Below are 20,806 nucleotides of genomic sequence, written 5' to 3' on the forward strand. Positions count from 1 at the left end.
ATTGAAGCTAATGAAATGAAGTTTACTTATTATTATTATTGGTTTTTGATGTTAGTGAATTACTAAGATTTGGGTGAAGTCATATATAACTTCTTTTTTAAGAGAAATCAATTTAATACCAAAAAAATAATCTCATTTTTCAAATATATTATTGTTTACCAAATATTTTGCAATTATTACCAAATTCAATAACTCAAAACTCATCAATGCTGTTTTTAAGACAGAAGACAATTTTATCCAACAACAACAACATGTCATGTTGCCAACAGTAACATTTGGTTAACTAAGTTTCTCTTCAATTTGAACAAAACAAAATGTCATACACCTTTAATGATAAATATATTTAAAATAATTATATTAAAAGTTCACCAAATCCAAAATTATATTTTAAAAAATCCTAATATGATTCATCTCCTAAGTGTCTAAATTAAAATTAACAATCAAATTAATAAATATGACCTCAAATGAAGATTGCTTATATATACGTTATATGGTGGGGAGCGGTTTGTCATATCTACGAGTACATGATCATATGACACATCTATTGGTTTGAACACATAATTTGCTTAAAATTTAGCTTATTGTGATAATTTTGTACATAATCGTTTAGGCACATGTATTTCTTTGCAGATTTGATGACTCATATATATATACCAAACGAGAAGCGTAATTCATGGACCTTTACAACAACAAATGCTTGTTTAAATAGTCAATTAGGGATAATAACTCAATTCTATATAGAAACAAATCTTACTAAAAGTATATAGAATTAACAATAATGAAGGAAAGATCCATTTAAAACAATATTGAGAAAGACAAAATAAAAGAAAGATATAAATTTTGCATCAAAATATCTATACCATTAAACCATAAGTGTTCATAGACTATGACTTTGTTTCGGTAGTTTTTAAATAAAATAGTTAGTAATCAATAATTATTAATACATTAGTATATCATGGAATTAAAATTTGCTAACCATTCAAATTAAGTCGGATCCCATGCGAGTCATTTAATACCAGATTAGTTGATCCGATTATCTCTTCAGATATATTTATTATCTATTAATCAATCATAATCTTGCATAAATCTTAATTGGAGAATATTTAATTAAGAAATACATATACATCAAAATTAAATAAGGAAAACATTTAAATACATAATAAATCAAATCTAAATTTCTGATTTTTTAAAAATATTTTAGGAAAAAACGAAAAAAAAACAAAAAAATGAAATTACAGTTAATATTTGTGCATATTTTTTTTCACAGATTTAGTAACAAATAAATAAATCCAGTCTAATATTGAAAAAAAATTAAAATAAGAATTAAATTAATTTAAAAGGTATTTTGAAATAGTAAAGCATTCATTATAGCCTTAATAATATAAAGTTAATTAATCTATAAGATATATGAAATTAAAAAAAAAATCATATATATTTTAATGGATATATAAAATATATCTAAAATCAACTTATTTGTAAGTACTCTCTAAAACACAAGATATGCAAGAAATATCATTAATAAGATCTTATGTAACTAATATATTTTGTAATCATAAATAAAAAATAATATATAATATATATTTATGAAAATAAACTATTTCATGGATTACATTTGTTGTTTAAGAAAAATTTTAAAAACATCATTTTTAAAAAAAATAAGAAGCAATGAAATTTCAATTTATATTTGTATTTCTTAATAGTAATTACCATATAATAAATATTTAAAACTCTAAAATTCAATAATTACAATTGGTTGACTATATTGTATTACTATATATCTATGCAAAATTGAATATTAATAAGTAGTTTTTTAATTTATTTTCTATGAATAAATCTTCTATTGCAGAAGAAAATAAATTAGATGTCAAAAAATGTGAAAAAGCATAAAATTTAGTTATGTTTTTATCCAAAAATTTTGGACGATAAAAATTGTTTAATAGTTAATTATTTGAAAGAGAACAATTATGGTAAATAAAAAAATATACGGGTAGGGACAAGATGAAACAGGACAGGACAAGACAAGACGGGATGAGAGGAGATGTATTTGCCATTCTAAAATAGTTACGTGTAGGTTATATATGTGCAATAGTCCAAACTAAAACCAAATTAAAATCTGATATTTTGATTTAATACCTTTAATCATACCGCTACCGCTTAAAAAAACTGCAAAATGATCATTGTATATCTGTTACCGTGCAAAAAATTAACGATGTCTAAACAACGTACTTATCTAAATATGTTTAACATTTACCATGTAAGTAAACTAAATATACTACTCAATACTATTTAAAATTTCGAAATTATAAAAACACATATAAACCAAAACATTTTATGCATTTGAAATATAAATAAACTAATTAGGTATCATCTAGTGTTATATGTATATCTAAAAATTAATCATGATTATAAGATTAATTTATAAATCTGGGGAAAGCATTGCCAACTCAAATCATCACAATAGACTAACTTTTTCAGCAAATTATGTGTTCAAGTCAACATATGATTACGTACTTCTACATATGGCAAAGCGACTAAATTAAAATGCCTTACGTTAAACCATATCAAAAGCCTTTGGTAGATTTTCACTGCTATATTAAAGTTTACTATCATTAATTTATTATAACTACCACTAAGAGAATATTTGAATTTGACTCTCATTTACCATTATTTGTTTTCTTAACATGTACTCTTAGCAAATTTATGCAATCAAGGAAGTTAATAAAAAGTCTTCAGCAATATAACACTTAAAAAGAGTGATCTATATATGATCCAACATGGTTGTTGCATATACATTACACATAAACACAACTTGACACCATCATATATTCACTAGAAGGATTCTTCCAAATGTCCCCTTCTTCATACTCAACTCATAGCTTCGAAACAGGCAATCCTGAAAAATCCCAAAGAATATATACATGAGTAATTTTAATAGAGAATGGGAACAAATTTTGTATAAGTGGAATAGAAAACGGTTTGTTTGTTTGTGTTTATGTTTGAATCTTTTACTAAACTGCAAATGGAGGCATGAGTCTTGAGTGTAGTACCTAAGGCCTTTGAGTTGACGATGCTTGGACTTGCATTAGGTGGTGAAGCATTTTCGTTCAAGAATGGGTCTACTCGGTTCGGGTCACTCCAAATCGGGTACCCTTTGACCCTTCCCTGTTAAAACATTTCCAGAAAAAGATGGTCAGAAGTTAGTCATTTTGAATCTTACAAAACAGAGAGGGTTTTTGGATACATACGAGGACATTGAGAGCTGCAAGTGTAGCCATTCCTTCACGAGTCCACTGTCATCGTCATCAGAAGAAGAATCAAGTCAGTTTTGTTAATAATCTATTTAGACGAAAAAGAAACGTTTCAGTTTGTTACCTTTGAAGCAGAAGCAATGTGAGGAACAACAATAGCGTTTTTCATATCAGCAAGCCCTGGTTTCATGAATGGCTCTTCCTGAAACAATGTGATATTTACCAGTTACTTGTTAAGCCCCAAGAGATAAACTCTTCTGTTTTGTGTTGATCATAGCATATATGGCAGTACCTCAAACACATCAAGACCAACTCGGAACATTGGGTTCTCTCTGAGATGATCAACCAGAGCTGCTTCATCGATCACGGGACCTCTACTGCAGTTCACAAGGATTGCTTCCTAAAGCATTTATATATTCCATCAGAACAAGATCAACTTGACACCATCAATACGAAGGGACAAATAAATTAGCTAAAGCGAAATCACCTTTTTCATCATGGCAAGCCTCTCCTTGTTGACAAGGTGGTAAGTGGTTTTGTCAAGCACCGGGTGAAGACTTATCTGTTTCAGATCACAACTAGTTCAGTTTCTAGCTAAGATATTACACTTAAAGTTTGTGTCTCTGTGGATTCCATTTACCAGGTCAGCCTCACGCAGCACCTCCTCCATGGACGAAGCTCGTTTCCATGTCACAGGTTGTTCACCATTTGCTTTCAAGAATTGTCCATAAGCTGCCAAAGACCATTATCTCATAAACTTCAACATGAAGAAAGAAGAATTGAGAGTAGAGGAATTGTTAGATACTGTACATACCTGTCACAAACTTCTCAAGACGAGTGGATTGGTAAAGATCAAAGTAGATCAAGTTCATCTTGAAACCTTCGACCTATTTTGAATTCAAAGAAGTCAACAAAAGGAAGCGCTCTTGTGTACGATCAAATTTACAAATGCCATGTTGCAAGAGGCATACCATCATTCTAGCATAAGCAGATCCAATACGTCCAGCTCCAATAACTCCCACAGTTTGTCCTTTAAGTAAGTTACCCACAAACCTACCAAAAATTTAAACAACCAGATTTACAGATAAGCTCCAAAGACGTAACTAAAACAGGCTTATTGATTTGAAAAAGTGCAGTGGATCTTACAGATGAGGAAGCCATCCTTCATACAAGCCACCTCTCATAAACTCATCAGCTTCAACAATTCTTCTTGCAGCAGCCAAGGAAAGTGAAGCAGCTAGTTCGGCCGTTGTCTCGGTCAACACACCCTATCCAACTCAAACAAACAAGACTCATCAACATCTTTTAGGTTTTGTCTTTCCATAAACCTATCTATGGAACTAAAACTTGTTTTTTTGTTGTATTTTAGGATAGTTCTCGATATTACCGGAGTGTTACCGACGGCAATTCCATACTTATTGGCAGCTTCAACATCGACGTTGTTGTAACCAACGGCCATGTTACTGAAAGCTTTCCCTCCTGCTTTGCTCAGAGCTGAAAACAGAGTCTCTCCCCAATCTTCCGTCAACTATAACAAACCATAACGTAACCCATTTTTACTTTACTTCCATATGGATAGGTATAGAAACAGACACTGTCATCTTTCTCTTTTTTTCATCATATCATTACCTGACCGATGACTCCATCACACTTGTCTCCAATCAGATCAATGATATCTTCTACAGACAAGATCGTCTTCTTCAAATGACATATCTGTGATTAAAAAAAAAAACAGAACTTTAATATGAATTAATCAAAAACTTTAATATTCTTGATGCCTAGAAACAAGAAAGTGTTACCTCAACACGACAACCTTGGTCTACCAAGAGATTGATCCAGCGAGTACCAGGCATCGGCTTTGTGCTGACGACTCTGTACTTCCCATTCGGGTTGTACACTTCGATGGACATTGGTTTCGCCATGGCAGAGAAAAGAGAAAGCTTTAGTTGTTTCTGTGGTGAGAATTTGGAAACAGAGAAGTTCCTGCCTTTTAAAAAAGTTCAAATCTTTAGCTCAGTCAGTAGGATTTATGTGGTTTGTAATCGAAATCAAGATCCAACGGTCGATTTTGGATGATTATTATCTACGTTTTTTGTTTTGTTTTTGGTGTGGTTCATATGTTGATGATGAGTGACAAAGAACTGATTCGTGTGTACCGTGTATTATCTGAGTCTGGACCTTACGTTTCAGAACGAGATAATGCTGACGTGTCCGTATCCCACTCAACTCTGCATCATAAACTGAATAAAATAGTAACCAAGATTATATGTACAAAACAAGATTATGTCAAAAGGCAAATTAATTCTTCATCTCATTAAAAACAATTATCTACATCCACAGTGAAAACAAAACACACAGTTAAAAAAAAAAAAAGAGTTGCAGGTTCAGAAAAAAAAAGGAAGATCAAGGCTTCTGCTGCTTCTCTATGTCATACAGTACACAAACGTCTGCAGCTGTTTTCATCTGCCACAAGTCAAAATCCAGTTAGATTGTTATAACCAAAACAGCTTCTAATAAAGGGAGTTTTGGCAAAGATATTAGCTTTTACCTGAATGACATTGACGGTCTGCTTCATCGACCAACCAAACAATGTCAAAGCAAGGAGAAAAGAGAGTGGTGAAATCTGCGTTAATGTGGCAACTACGACCTGCAGTGAAAGCCATGATTTAGTAATTGGGCAGCAGTAAGACTGAGAGATAACTATATGAAAGAAAAGAGAAGCTAACATTCAGGAGATTTTCGGATTGGTTCTTTGCAATGAGAAGAAGGATGATATACAGAACCTGCACAATTTGAAAAGATGAAATGTATAAGAAGACATCGTTTCAAAGTACTAACATGGAAAAAAGAGACTAATTCAATCACCTCACAAGAAACACAGCAATAACACATAAATATCCGGTTTCCGTAGTAGAGTCTAAAAAGCCAGCTTGTGCTGTCTTTCACATCCTTATGGCTGCTTTTCCCTGCTAGAAACGTACTGCGAGTAGTGTATTGGTTTAGAAACTGGAGATTTCAGAGAAGAATTCACGGTGCAATAAGAAAGTGTTAATTAGCATACCTGTACATCTGCAGCCAGTGACTAGCAATATCTAAAGCCAGCAATGAAAGGAAGACCAAGCCAGGCCTATTTACAGATGAGAGAAAAAGGAAGAAAAATGCATTAGATAAGGAAGAAACTAGTCTACACCAAACTCCAGAGATGCTACGGAAAAGAGATACTTTAGTACACAGAAATACCCTCACCTGTAGATTTGAGAGAGAATCACGAGTAGACAGGCCGTGCTAACTCTATAACCCAAAATTACCACAAACAAAATGTCAGAATTTATGAAACAGATAAGTAGGTTGATCCTTGCATATATATGTCTAAGAAGATTCACCTATCTGTGACCATGTCAAGAACAGCTCCAAATGTTGAAACTGAGGAAGAAAGAAAAAGAAGCGAGTCAAGTTCTAGCTTCCTAAATATTACAGTAATGGCATGTGATGCATGTCTTAGATTATAGAATCACAAAGCAAAAAAAAAGCCTATTAAATTGGAACTAGACACTAGCAACATACTATCCTAATCTTGATCATAGGATCTTTTAACTAATCATACGCAATGAAAATGTGAATTTATAAAACAAGAGAGAAGAAACTGAACCTTGGTTGAATCTACGAGCAACCCAGCCATCCACAGCATCACAACAAAAGCTAGAGAGAAAGCCACATTGATCAAAAAAGACTATTAAAGCCATTACCCAAAACATGATAGATAAATCTTAAATGGAAAGTTGCAGGACCTGAAGAAATAGAGGACAGAGAAAAGTGTCTTGTTGGAGAAACACACAGCAAAAGCAACACAGTTCAAGAGAACTCTCATGTACCCTGAAGCAATCAATACAAAAAAAATCATCACAACAACAAATCTTTAATGCTAAGTAAACAAAAAAAACAGCTGAGTAAGATATATATATATCAATGACCCACCAACAATATTAGGTATATAAAGGTAAACAGACAACTTTTGAGGTCTTGGTCTCTCCTTTTTAGCCATCACAAAAGCTTAAGAACTTGCAAAATCGATTTCTCAAGATCCACCTACACACAGAGCCAAAAAAAAGAAAGAAAACACTTTTCTCAAAACCCATCATCGGAAAATGCATATAGACACGAACCCATCTCCGTAAAACACACAACTTCATTCGATTCTCGTAAACCCCAGAAAACCAAATTCAGTAGAAAAATAGCGAAAACGAACGAAATCGAAGAGGAAAGAGAACAAAATCTCACTTGTGAAATGGGTTAGGCGATGTAAGGATCTACAAGTGAGAGATGTCGAGAGCTTTAGAACCCAAAATCGAATCAGATTCGCCGCTATTGTGAAGTTTCAACGAAATATTCTCAATCTGGCAGCTTTTGAACATTCAAACCAAAAAAAAAAAAGTATTTGAGATTTCTGATTTAGAAATGTCAATGTTTATCTTAATTTACCAATTAAACCCTCAAAGTTTTAACATTGTCAATATTTTGCCGCAAAATAATTAAAATCATCTTCTGAACCTTTAGGAAATTGAAGTTTTTGTTATTAGGTAAATTATCATTACAAACTCATTATTGTAGCATGCCATATAACAGTTTTTATTGTAAACATGTGATGTGTTCATCAGATAAGGCGTCTGCATAGTGTGAGACCATCTCCGATGGATATTTGAGCGATTTCGACTCTGAGGGTCTTGAGCTAAAATCTTGTTGAACTCTAGAAGTGCCTCTCTATAAGCCCTCATATGGCCTGGAACTTCATCTTCCTTTTGAATTAGAGTACCGAACCACAAGGTGTTGTCGAACGCAATGACTCCTCCAACCTTCACTAACTTAAGCAGCTTCTCAAGGAAGTGAACGTAGTTCGTCTTGTCGGCATCTACAAATGCAAAATCATACTCTTGTTTCTCCTTCACCATTAGCCCGAAACAAAATATTGATTAGGTTAATCAGTTTCTTAAAAATTATGGACCGAATAAACAATTATCCCTTGTTCATTAAAAAAAAAATTAATAACTTTCTTAAATACTTTTCAAACATTGATAAAAAAAAAAATACTTTTTCAAACAAAATCAAACATTCTTTGGTTTTTTTAAAAATACTACTAATTTGGTGGTCCTAAAATAATAGACTAATTTACGTACCCCGTTCAATAATAATTGGTCTAAGCCTCTAACAGCATCAGATTGAATGAAATTGATCTTGTGATCAACACCTGCTTTTTTCATATACTTTAGTCCCAAATTGTAACCTGCTTGGTCAATGTCTATCGCAGTAATCTGCATACAACAAAAATAATTGTTAACCCTAATTAACATGAATAATTGTGAGATATTTTTGTGTGATTAGCATGCAAGAAGAAGAATCATTACACGGCCATCTTTAGGTAAAGCAAGAGCTACGGTGAAAAGTGAGTAACCGGTGAACACACCGATTTCGATAGTGTTTTTAGCGTTGATGATCTTTACAAGCATCGATAGAAATTGACTTTCATCAACCGGAAGCCCCATCTCGCTTCTGCGTTAAATTTATAAAATAATTCTACAAATCATACATATCTTAGTTACTTGTTATAATATAGTCCAATAGATTGAGACTTACAAATTGCCATATCTTTGGATAGTAGCTTCTCGAAGTTCCTTGAGCAATTCGTGCTCTCTTGGATACGCTGTCGTTTCCATGATATACTGCGTTATCACATGTAACACACATCATGCAGTCGTATATAAGCTAGCAAGCACATTTATTAACAAATCTATAGTGGTTCTTATATTTCTTAATTGATAGGGGACTAGCAAGATTAAAACCTCTTTGAGAGCGTCGCTCTTGAGAATCCCTTTGTCAGGTAATCGACCATCCATCTCTTTCTCTTCTTTCTCGTGAGAATCCCTTTATTGAGTGTTAGCACATGTGTCTACGTTGGCTTTAAATAGTAGCTTCAAAATTGGCTGATGAATTAACTGAAAAAGGACACTTATGTCATATGATTTGGGTGGATATGTAATTTTGGCAGAAAAAATGGAATTGAAAGAAGCTAGTGTAGTGTGCATGTATATGCATGTGTTTGTTTTCCAAAGGCAAAACACACATATTACATGTTACCCCTAAAAGCTGAACAAACAGAACCAAAAAAAGTTTGTTACCTCATTTATATACATTTTCCAATGTTTTATTTATTTTATTTGATTTCGTTTTTAGTTTTACTTTTAGTACGTGTAATCATCTATTGCTTATTGAACCTATAGGAACCACTCTATATTCTCTCATATGCTCTGGATCCAGAACTCTTTCTTCATCCTCAGCCACAAAACCAAACCACAAGGTCTTGTCGAACGGAATGGTCCTTTTCTCCTACCTTCACCAATTACATAAGCCTCTCATGGAAGTCGTTTACGTAGTTTGACTTGTCAGCATTGGCAAATGGAAAATCCTTTTCTTGTTTCTGCTTTTTCCAATTTATGAATAAGTGAAATAAGCTTTAGTACTCAAAGATAATAGCACAACATTTCATGTACATCGTTGACTCAGTCTAAGGCCTTAAGACCACCGGAACCAGCCTTCTTGATAAACTCTAGTCCCACTTCGTAATAAGCTTATTTGTGATCAATGTCTATTGCAGCTATCTACATCCAAAAGAGTATCCATTTATATATATAATTTTCTATTTTTCTTTATAAAAACAAATAAATTTGAAATACAACAAAAAAAATAAAAGCAAGAAACATTATAGTACAGGTTATTTTTCTAAAATTTTCAAATAACCTACTATATTCTTAATTAAACCATTGAATTTGGTTATTAGGAAAATTCACCCAAGTATAATCCTGTGCTCTATTTTTTTTGAAAAAAATTAAACCGTCATCTATAATATCATATTTTGCTTTTATTTTCTTAATCGTATCATATCCTATATTTATATCGCACATAACGCAGTAGTAAATTGCGTTTTCTACATTATATCTTCTGTGATGACATATGTTGATCATCATTTTCGTGCATTATACAATCGTTTTTTTCGTTGTTATCAGAATTCAAATCTGTAAAATGCATATTGATCTCATTCAAAATATCATATACTTACGGATGAACTTTTGAGGGACATATCACTATTCATGTATTTGGAATATAATTCTTGTGGATGACTCCAAGTTGTTGGAGCTCAGTTCTACTGGGATTTAGCTGCATCACATCCCAAAGAGTAAAGTAATTTTAATATGTTATGGCTTCCTTTTTTTAAATCTAATTTGGTAATCTCATTTTGGTTTTATTGTCAGGCAATAAAAAATCTGTCCAAACTCGTAGCACGTTGATTTAATATATTTTTAGCCTAAGCACAAGCATCAAAATCTCTCATTCTTGCCGCAAAGTATGTCTAGTAGCTTACTAAGAGGAGAAGTTTTGGTGATAATAACACTTTAAAAAATTTATCTATGGATCTTATATATGGATGACTATTCAACCATGAATATGAAATTCAGTTTAGTTGATTTTGTATTTGGATGCGAATAAATTTACTTTATTTATTTTTAATACCTAAGTGCTAGAAGATGTTGCGGAGTGATGCAATTAGGTGAATAATTTGCAGCTTATTTTTTTTTGACTAGACATATGAATCGGTATACGATAGATTTAATTTATAAAAAAATAATCAACAAGTAGTTAAGTACATACTAGTATTAAATAGCAATAAGTAATTAACTATAGTATTAAATAGCAATAAGTAATTAAGTAAAAAAATATTAATTAAATAACTTATCTAATTCATTAAGTATATGATATTCTGAATGAGATCAATATGCATTTTACAGATTAGAATTCTAATAAGACGAACTGTTTACCATTTTTTCATTTTTCAGAATTTCTAACTTTTACTCTAGACCAAATTTTGAACCGAATCAAATTTTACCGAATATACTGAAATATGACAAAATATATTGAAAAATAGAAGTTAACCTAACAAACCAAACAAAATGTGGTTTCGGTTTCAGTTTGGAACCATAGTTTTTACATGAACCGAACCAAAAATCATGACTTCAAAACCGAACCAAACCAAACTAAAGTTCAAATTCGATTATTTTCAGCTATATTCTCTTATGAATTTTCAAACCGAATCAAACCAACATTACCTATTTCTGAGTCCTAATTTGAAAATGAGCATATTGTATCAGGTAACAAAAAAAGACTCTTAACATATTTAATTTCTTAATAACTAAGATTAATTTAGTTTATTTTTCTTTAAAAAACAAACAATCTTTCTTACTAAAAATTAGACCATAATTTTTCTGATTTTTGTAAATATAATTTAAAGCTTAATTTTTTTTTTAGCATGCCGAGTTATTTTTTCCACTAGAGAACATATGTAGTCCCTAAATGATGAAAACGAAATATTAACATCAAGATTTAACATCCTTAAATCCTAAATTGTAATATGACTAGAATTTGTATCAGCGTACGCGCAGGATTTCAATTTAAAATATTTTCTATCAATATAAATTTATGAGCTCAAATATAATCATTCAAACTTTTTGGTATAAATCTATATAAACACTAAACTTACTTTACTAAGTGATATATAACATATATATTATTGAAGATTTCTGTTATATCTATTTGCGTGGGATTTTGGTTTAAATTTTTTTATCAATAAAAATCATTGAATATATATATATATATAATCATTTGAATTTTAAAAGATAAATCTATATAAATGCTATACTTATTTGACTTATCTATATATAACATATATTGTCTACTATCAAAATAATGTTTTCTTGGTAAATCAACAATATATCACATGGTAACAAAAAAATGACTTAAGAACATCACTGAAAGAGTCATCAATCTTCTGACCTTTTATCCCTAGAAGAGTTCATTCCATATTAATATCTATGAAAACATATTTTTAAAAGTTCTAACGTCGAATGTCGATCGTTGGCCTAATTATACAGATAATTTAAACCAATGTTCAAAAAAGCGTTCTAGGCGGCCGCCTAGGCGCTCAGCAGATTCCTAGACGACCGCCTGGACCGCCTAAAATTACATAATATTATTTTAATATATATATATATATATATATTTAATTTTTAACTGTATATATTTAAAATTTTAAGTTATATATTCATATACATATTTATAAATGTTGATATGTTATTAATCTAAATTAAATAAATGCATTTTCTAATTTTAGTTTATGATAAATTATTTTTTATTTCTTTTAACATATATTTTTACTTAATTTTATATATAATGTCATATCTATACTAGTATTTTTGCAGCAGTTTTTGCTCAAAAAAACTTTTTGGAAAGTTTTTACATTTAATGCATTGACTTTAATATTAATAACCAAAAATTTTAAAATTAATTATAGGTAAGATTTTAAAAAATAAGGAAATCTTTTTACCTCATTCAAACATAAATATATGATTCCCTTTCATTTTTATTTGAATTTATATTTAAATAATTTTGAATTATTCTATAATGCATTTAGTTAATAAAAATTGTGATTTTTTCCTGCATCTGATGTAATACAAATTTTAAAAAACGGACATATATTAAAAATACGGGTACAATATCCCACATCGCCTAAAAAAATTGGACATTCAAATTGAAAAAACCAAAATGATTCATAATACAAATGAGTAGAAAGCTTGATTTATCAAACATTCAAACTTAAAAAACCTTTATTTGGTTTATTACGGTTCTTTATTTTAAAGATTTTTAAAAAGTTAAATATTATAAATATTTAAAAAATTTTAAAAGTTAAATATTATATATATTTATATTTTATAAAAAGTATAAATATTATAAATATTTATATTTTTATTGAATGTTAAACTTTATAAAATGTTAAAAATATTAAAAATATTTAAACGTTTATGAAGTTTCAAATATTATAAATATTTAAACTTTATAAGAAGTTTAAATATTATAAATATTTCAACTTTTAAAAAAAGTTAGAACACCTTTAAAATATTAATAATATATTTAAATTTTTACGAAACTTCAAATATGAGAAATACTCAACCGTTTTAAAAATTCCAAGTATTATAAATATTTAAACTTTATAAGAAGCGTCAATCTTATAAAATGTGAATGGTTACAGCTTTAATAAATAACATATCAACTCAATCTAATATTTAAAATAAAAAACAATAAATATGAAAAATTAAGATTATATAGTGCGAGTTAAAATATCTCGGGACGAATTTTGTTGAAATTTATATAAATTTAAAATATTATTAATTTGCTGTTAAACGGGTAAAACATCATTTCATTATTTTGTTAAAACTATCGGTATCTGAGAATAAACATATCTAATTAAATTGATTAATAAATGTTATGCAAAAAATAAATTATATTGCAGTATTATATGGTTTAAACTTTAAACCATAAAATTTTTAATTACATAATTATAACATATTTAACCAACAAATACAATTTATAAATTAAATGTTTTAGTTATAAATAATTAGGATCCGCACAATGTGCGGGTTTTAAAATTAGTTAAAAAAATTATATATGTTTTTTTGTAAGTTAATTATATTTTCCAAAAATAAAAAATAAATATTTTTATTTAGTGAGAAGTTTTTACTTTAATACACTAATTTATAATTTATATTTTAAATTTATTTTTACAATTCTTACAATAACCTAAAACTAAATTATCGACCACCAAAATGTTTTTCAAACATTAACCATTACGAATATTATTATTGTCAAATTTAAAAACTTTCAACAACTTATTCATAAAATGTTTAACATGCAATTAACATGTCGAAACGTCATCTTATTAGCATCCACGTACAATTGTACTCTATGTTTTTATCACTAATAATGTGTTCTTACATAAATATTTTATTGTTAAAATACGCTTTTTATCACCACCTCTAAAATGTATTTGTGAACAAATTAAACAAATTTTTGTTTCTTTACTTTCACTTTGACATAGTTTCTTTTTACCACTAAAATTTGTAGTGACAATATGTTTAACCACTAAAACTGTTTACTCAAAAAATATTTTGGATAAAACAATGAGAAAAAATATATACACGATTACAATGAGTTTATGACCAACCCAATAAAATTTGAGAAATTAAAAGACAGTTAAAACATAAAAATTTATAACCACGATGATATAAGAGTCTTAGATAATCTATAGATATAAAATATAAACTAAAATAAAAATTCTAAAAATACTACAACATAAGACTTCAAAATATTTATTTTAAAAGAAATAAATAAATAAATAAATATCTTACATATCTTTAACTGACAAATAAAAAAGAAACTCAAAATAATATAGAAAAACTTCTTTTAAAATATCACGAATTTCTAATTAAAAAATCAAATTTACTAAATAATATAACTAAAATCTAAAAATACTACAACATAATTAAATTAAAATATTAAAAAAGAAGAAATAAACAAATATTGATAGTACGTAGATTCGTCATTCAAAATTGTATAAGAAAAATAGAATAAAAGTCTTTACCATCGTCTAAGTTGCGAAGTTGTAATTTGGGAACCCTGTATTTTGGTAAACTATGTTAGACAATGAACATCAATGGAAATTTTAAAATAATATGTTGTCTATCATTCATAGATGTGAAAATAGTGAGATAGGTGGACGTAGTCGAAGATATATGTGTAGCAGTATATAATTATTGTACTTACACAATGATTTAGTTAGTCTATCCATATATGAAGCGTAATTAAATCCAACCTTATATGAGGTTCATTTGTAAATGTCTTTTCGATCATAGCAATCTGATCATCACTCATGATACCCCGTTTTCTTTTGTTAGCAAGGTTTTCTGATATCTCATGGTTTTTATTTGTTTTTTTGTTGTTCATAATTTTCTAGCGTACTTATGGTTTTGATTTGATGTAGGATACCACTTAAAAGTTAATATACATTTTTATATAATATGACATATGCTCTATTTACTGACTTTGAAAGGTAAATATTTCCTTTTTGTTTTTGGATTAGTTTTTTTGTTTGGCAAATATTTTTTTAACTTTTTTTTTCTAGCGATTAACTTAGACATATGTCAAAATCTAAGATCGTTAATTTGACACATGTCTCGATCATATTAACTAGTATTATGGACACGTCTCTATATATTATCGATACAATTGACACGTGTCACACTCTCGTTAATGAGTAACTTTGACATCAAGTTTTATATGTAACTTGATAAGGACCTGCTGGATGTGCGGATTTAAAGTTATGTAAATAAAATAAAATTTAATATAAATATATTAAAATTTATTGTACATTATTTATAATTTTTTTTTTTGCTATATACACTGTTTTATATCCATATACAAATCTTTTATGTATGTTACCACTAAAAGTATTTTTTTTTTTACATCAAGGTATATTGTATGTTAAATATATTATTTACCACCACCTAGAAAATGTCTATATGAACAAATTAAGCCAACTATTATATATCTCTTTACTTTCACTTTTGCATAGTTTCTTTAATCACTAAAATTGTTGGCTCAAAAAACATTTTGAATAAAAAATAAATTACATCACAATAGTGTATGACTAACCATAGAGAGAACCTTGATTCTGCCCTCCTCCCTTATAAAGAGAACCTTGCGTCCAACCTCCTCCACCATAGAGAGAACCTTCGCTCTGCCTTCCTCCCTTGGGGAGATAACCTTGCGTCCAACCTCTCCCACCTTTCATCCCTTGGGGAGATAACCTTGCGTCCAACTTCCTCCACCATAGAGAGAATCTCGGCTCTGCCCTCTTCCTGTGTGGAGAGAACATATTCACGTCTTTTAGCTATCTCAAAGTGGCTTGCTCCAATAACCAATGAAATGAGAGACCCTTTTCCAACGTCACAAAATCTTTTGATAGTAAGTAATGTTAAATTTCCCAATATATTTATGGAAGTTTCTTTGACACAGCATGATGTAGCTTTTGTCTTCAAGCTCCTATGGATTATCAACAACGATTTATGTTTTCCAATCTATCTATGTTTGTTGTAGGCTTGTGTTTGACTAGCCTTTTTTTATCCAACCATTAGGTTGATGACCTTCTCCTCTTTATCTCCTTTTGAGATTGAACGAACGGTAACAATTATGTTTGCACAAAAAAAAAGGTCTATGACCAACCAATCAAGGTTGAGAAATTAGAAGAAAATTAATTTGACATAATTAATGAAATAATATAAAATTATAAGCACGGTAATATATGAATCTCAAATAATTCAAAGATGAAAATATAAATTAAATAAAACAATTTAAAACTACTACAATAAATTTTAAAATACAGTAATAGAAAAAGAAGATGCATATATTAATCTTCCATTTTTTTGGGTCAACATATTAATCTTACATATTCCAAACTGAAAAAAATAGAAAGTTGGAGTATATTTTGGTTTAAAAAAATAAGGAAAATTTGTCTTCCCATTAAAAAATTTTAACCAATAGAACAAAGTTGAAAGCAATATTTTTGAATAAATTATTTTGTTAGATGAATAATATAAGACGATCTATGTATATATAGAAGTGAGTATTTACAGGTTTTAGAATTAAATATTTTCTGTATATTTTTCTTAATCCCTAATCTATTTAATGAGAAAATTTATTCCAATGAGCTCATTGTTTTTTTAAAAATTTCTTGCTTCCCACTTTCTTGTAAGAAGTACTATCGTTCGATGATAAGAACACTTTCTGTTTAGTTGATCTAGTGTTATATAATCTCTGTTGTTATCTTGCATTTGTGTATTCATCTTTTTTTTTATGCTACATGTCCTGCAAATTAATAAAAATAATAATAACACTGTGAGAAATTTGTTAATCCCAAAAACTTTATTTATTATGCATAAGAAACTTTGTTAACACTTCAAAGTCAACGAATGCATAGTATTTGTTATGAAATTGAGAAACAAAACAAAATTCTAAGAAACGACGACGAAAACATGTGGTAATATCTAGGAATCTTTTAATATAGTTGCTTCGATTAGACAACAAACAAATTGCCTTCGAGGCTTGTTCAAGAACAATGATGTGTCAAACAAAAGGTTAATAAAAAACAAAGAAGAAAATTTTACTAAGAAAAACAAAGCTAGTCGAAATTATTTTGTTTGGTGAAAAATATGTCAACATCTCTTTGCTTATATAAAGGGGTGTATTTACAATCATTTTCGTTTTAGGATTAACAAAGTTTTTTAAAATACAGTAAGATTACAATTATCTTATGTGTTTTACCAAACTTGAAAACTGTGATTTATGATTGTTAAATTAACATGTGTCACGATCTGATGAGTTACTAACTTTGATATGTGATTTCTGATCGTTAAAATTGACACGTGTCACGATCTGATGCATTACTAACTTGGATATTTAATCGTTAAAACTGACACATGTCACGATTTGATGAGTTTTTAAATTTGATCTATGATCGTTAAAACTAACACGTGTCACGATCTTGTGAGTTACTAACTTTGAGAACCAAGCTTTATATAATAAGATAAGATGTTTTATATTGTAAACGCCTAAACCGTCTAAAAACGCCTAAACCCCAACTAAGCGTTCTAAGCGCTAGGCGTTGGGTCACCGCTCACATACTACCTAGCGTTTTCTTGAACATTGATTTAAACATATTGATATCCCACATTAAATACAAATATACAAAATTTTGTGAACATTTTTAATGCTATGTCGCTACAGCGGGTTGTCCAAGTGCATCACGTGTCATAATAGAATTTCCAACAACGTCAAGAATGCTTAGATGGTGAAACGGTTAAACTCGACAATAAATATCTGTTCACTAATTCCAGTTACATATTTTTTTAAAACCTCATATGTTATTTTCAGATGTTAATTTTGAGATGCAACTTCAGCTTCATATTCTAAAAAAAACATAGTGTATTTTAAATATGTTTTTTTTGCGCCAAAGTTTTGGGTTAAAAGCATTTGATAAAATTGATAAAATCTCAAGCTTGTTTTATATTTTACCTTTTTATCATGTTATAGAATTGTAGCTTTAGTTGATAATATGTCTTATGAGATATGCTACATAAATAACATGTCACTTTTTGTAACAACGTACATATAAAAGTCTGAATCCAATAACCCAAATTTGTTAAAATTTTAAATGATTCTTTTGCAAATCACAAACTAATAACATTAAACTTTAGCCGTGTTTAAAGTTTAATCATAATGTTATGTAGAATCTTGATCTAATAACAACTGATTCTACATAACATTTAATATCTTTAAAGCTCTATTCAAATCTCAAACCAATATTTAATTATAGTCCTATGTTTCTAATTTTATGATATATGCTTGCACGCCAATAAAATATAATATAGTATAACGAGGAATTGCAGTGTATAACCAAAAAACTTTATAATTTAATCACTATCTATTCTAACTACATAAAGCTCATATTGTGTATATTTTATATAATAACGACAAAACTAACCCTTACCATTATTCCCTACTAACACTACCACCATCCCTATCCTCTCATCACCGCCGGCGACCACCACCACCGGTCAACTCCAGTGACCACCACCACTGGCCAACTCCGGCGATCACCATTTATGGCTAACTCCGACAAACACCACCGACCAACTCCGACAACCACCACCGGCCAACTCCGGCAACCACCATTTTCGGCCAACTCCGGCAACCACACCACCGGTCAACTCCAGCAACCACCATCTCCGGCCAACTCCGACAGCCATTAACCCCCGCCTCTGGCCACCTCCTTCGGTCAATTACGGCAGCCACCACCTCCGACCAATTACTGCGGCCACCATCTCCGGCCACCTCCTTTGACAGTCGACACCACCAACCACCACTATCAAACACTAATATAGTAATTTTCTCTACCCTTAATCCTATTTTTCTATTTTTTTCAAATAACCTGCTATATTTTTAGGGGGTGGTATTGGATTCTAATTTATGAAGATTTCAACAAAATCATTAAAAATGAATAAGTGAAACATTGTTAAAGATTTCTAGAGAGTTTTGTTGATTATTTTTCTAAAATCTTGTAAAGTCCTCCAAACAATCCCTGTATTTTTATGATACTTTCTAAAGAAATTAGCAGAAATAACCCAAAAAAAATCTTTAATTAAATGACTAATTATACTAATCATTACCCTATAATATACTATGTATTTTCTATAATATTGACAATTTTGTCCAATGTACATAGTTAACAGTTACCCACTCTTCCTCACGTGCTCTCTCTCCCCCCGCCCCCTATATATATATATACACACACATATATTTTCTCCTCTCCCCATTTTTCTGCTTTATTCTTCTTATTTTTAATTCCACTTTCATTTATTCGTTTATATATAACAAAAACTTTTGTTAATTTATATGTTAGTATATTGTTTTTAACTCCCCGCATTTTATTTCGTTGCTTAGGTTGCTTATGTTATGTTTTTTAAGGTATAATATTTTTTTCTTTTGGTAGTTTACTCGGTTTGGGTTGTCTATGTTATGTCCTTTAGGATATAGTATTTTTTCGGTGTACGTTTAATTTGGTCGTTTGAGTTGCCTATATTATATTCTCTAGGGTATATAATTTTTTTGGTATACATAAAATTCGATCGATTAGATTGTTTATATTTTATCTCTTACGGTTATCGTCACACACCATCACCATCATACCAACACTACTATCCTACCTCCACCATCACGATCACCACCATCTTTGCAACTACCACCAGGATCATTGTAGCCACCACCATGTCATATAACCACCACACTGTCATTACCACTATTATAAAATTATTTTATTAAATAGATTTCATTCTATACTATTTAGTTTTGTTCTATACTATATAGTTTAAGTTTTAAATGAACACTATTCCTTTTTAATTATTTCTTGTCTGATTTTAAAAATTCAAATCATGTTATATAAAAAAAATCTATGGTTTTTTTAAAACTATTGCAAGATTTATTTAGTTACTTTTATAAGATTAAATTAGGATTTAAAATCATGATGGGTAAAACTAATTTTGTTATGACATCAGCACACCTTCTTTCTTCTCCCTTGCGCGCTGTCCTTCACTGCTACCCTCTTTGGTCATTGTACATTGGTCAATGGTTACTCACTTAATTTACTTTATTAGATGGCTATATTTTTCGTTCCTTTTTTGTTTTGGTCATCACACAAATTCACCATACTTTTTATGACTTTATTTTGTAAAGAATGTGTCTAAAATAATGAACCAATAACATAATAATTGAACTCATTAAAAATCCTAGATTCTTTTGTTTTAATTGAATAAGATAAAACTTTTAATGACTTTATAAAAGTCTGAATCTAATAACTCAAATTTGTTAAGATTTTAAATAACTTTTTACAAATCACTGTTATGAATATATTGTATTATGTGGATGTTCATTATCGGCCCATTAGTGTAAATTCTAAATCCTAAAGTTGTATCCGTATATATATGTTATATCCTATGAGATAGATTAATACAAGACTACAATTCCCTAAATCTTTTGTTATAACACGTTATCGCTCTAAACCATAGTCG

General features: G+C 29.6%; 2 protein-coding genes and 1 pseudogene across 2 annotated transcripts; all 3 read right to left on the reverse strand.

Annotated features, from left to right (window-relative positions):
- On the reverse strand, positions 2,698-5,392 carry LOC104701425 (glycerate dehydrogenase HPR, peroxisomal). The gene is made up of 13 exons (XM_010417113.2): positions 5,048-5,392; positions 4,878-4,961; positions 4,636-4,776; positions 4,395-4,516; positions 4,220-4,301; positions 4,063-4,135; positions 3,889-3,980; positions 3,736-3,810; positions 3,541-3,648; positions 3,373-3,450; positions 3,246-3,290; positions 3,048-3,162; positions 2,698-2,893 (listed from the first exon to the last, which is right to left on the reverse strand). Exons 1-13 carry the CDS (start codon positions 5,168-5,170, stop codon positions 2,871-2,873), a joined length of 1,161 nt encoding a protein of 386 aa, XP_010415415.1. The 5' UTR covers positions 5,171-5,392; the 3' UTR covers positions 2,698-2,870.
- LOC104701426 (CDP-diacylglycerol--inositol 3-phosphatidyltransferase 1) lies at positions 5,490-7,674 on the reverse strand. Its single transcript, XM_010417114.2, has 11 exons — positions 7,527-7,674; positions 7,224-7,334; positions 7,037-7,121; positions 6,898-6,947; positions 6,632-6,671; positions 6,495-6,539; positions 6,310-6,375; positions 6,114-6,228; positions 5,975-6,031; positions 5,797-5,895; positions 5,490-5,711 (listed from the first exon to the last, which is right to left on the reverse strand). The coding sequence occupies exons 2-11, from the start codon at positions 7,288-7,290 to the stop codon at positions 5,652-5,654; spliced, it is 684 nt and encodes a 227-aa protein (XP_010415416.1). The 5' UTR covers positions 7,291-7,334; positions 7,527-7,674; the 3' UTR covers positions 5,490-5,651.
- On the reverse strand, positions 7,831-9,186 carry LOC104701427 (annotated as a pseudogene).

This window comes from Camelina sativa, chromosome 7 (assembly GCF_000633955.1).
Source record: "Camelina sativa cultivar DH55 chromosome 7, Cs, whole genome shotgun sequence".
Classification (NCBI taxonomy): Eukaryota; Viridiplantae; Streptophyta; class Magnoliopsida; order Brassicales; family Brassicaceae; genus Camelina; species Camelina sativa.

Coding starts and splice junctions, on each gene's coding strand:
- LOC104701426 (XM_010417114.2), bottom strand. CDS start 7,290: ATGGCTAAAAAGGAGAGACCAAGACCTCAAAAGTTGTCTGTTTACCTT. Junction 7,122..7,223: donor TTATATACCTAATATTGTTG/GTGGGTCATTGA, acceptor TGATTGCTTCAG/GGTACATGAGAGTTCTCTTG. Junction 6,032..6,113: donor ATTGCTGTGTTTCTTGTGAG/GTGATTGAATTA, acceptor CAAATTGTGCAG/GTTCTGTATATCATCCTTCT.
- LOC104701425 (XM_010417113.2), bottom strand. CDS start 5,170: ATGGCGAAACCAATGTCCATCGAAGTGTACAACCCGAATGGGAAGTAC. Junction 4,136..4,219: donor CTGCTTATGCTAGAATGATG/GTATGCCTCTTG, acceptor AATTCAAAATAG/GTCGAAGGTTTCAAGATGAA. Junction 3,649..3,735: donor GGCTTGCCATGATGAAAAAG/GTGATTTCGCTT, acceptor TAAATGCTTTAG/GAAGCAATCCTTGTGAACTG.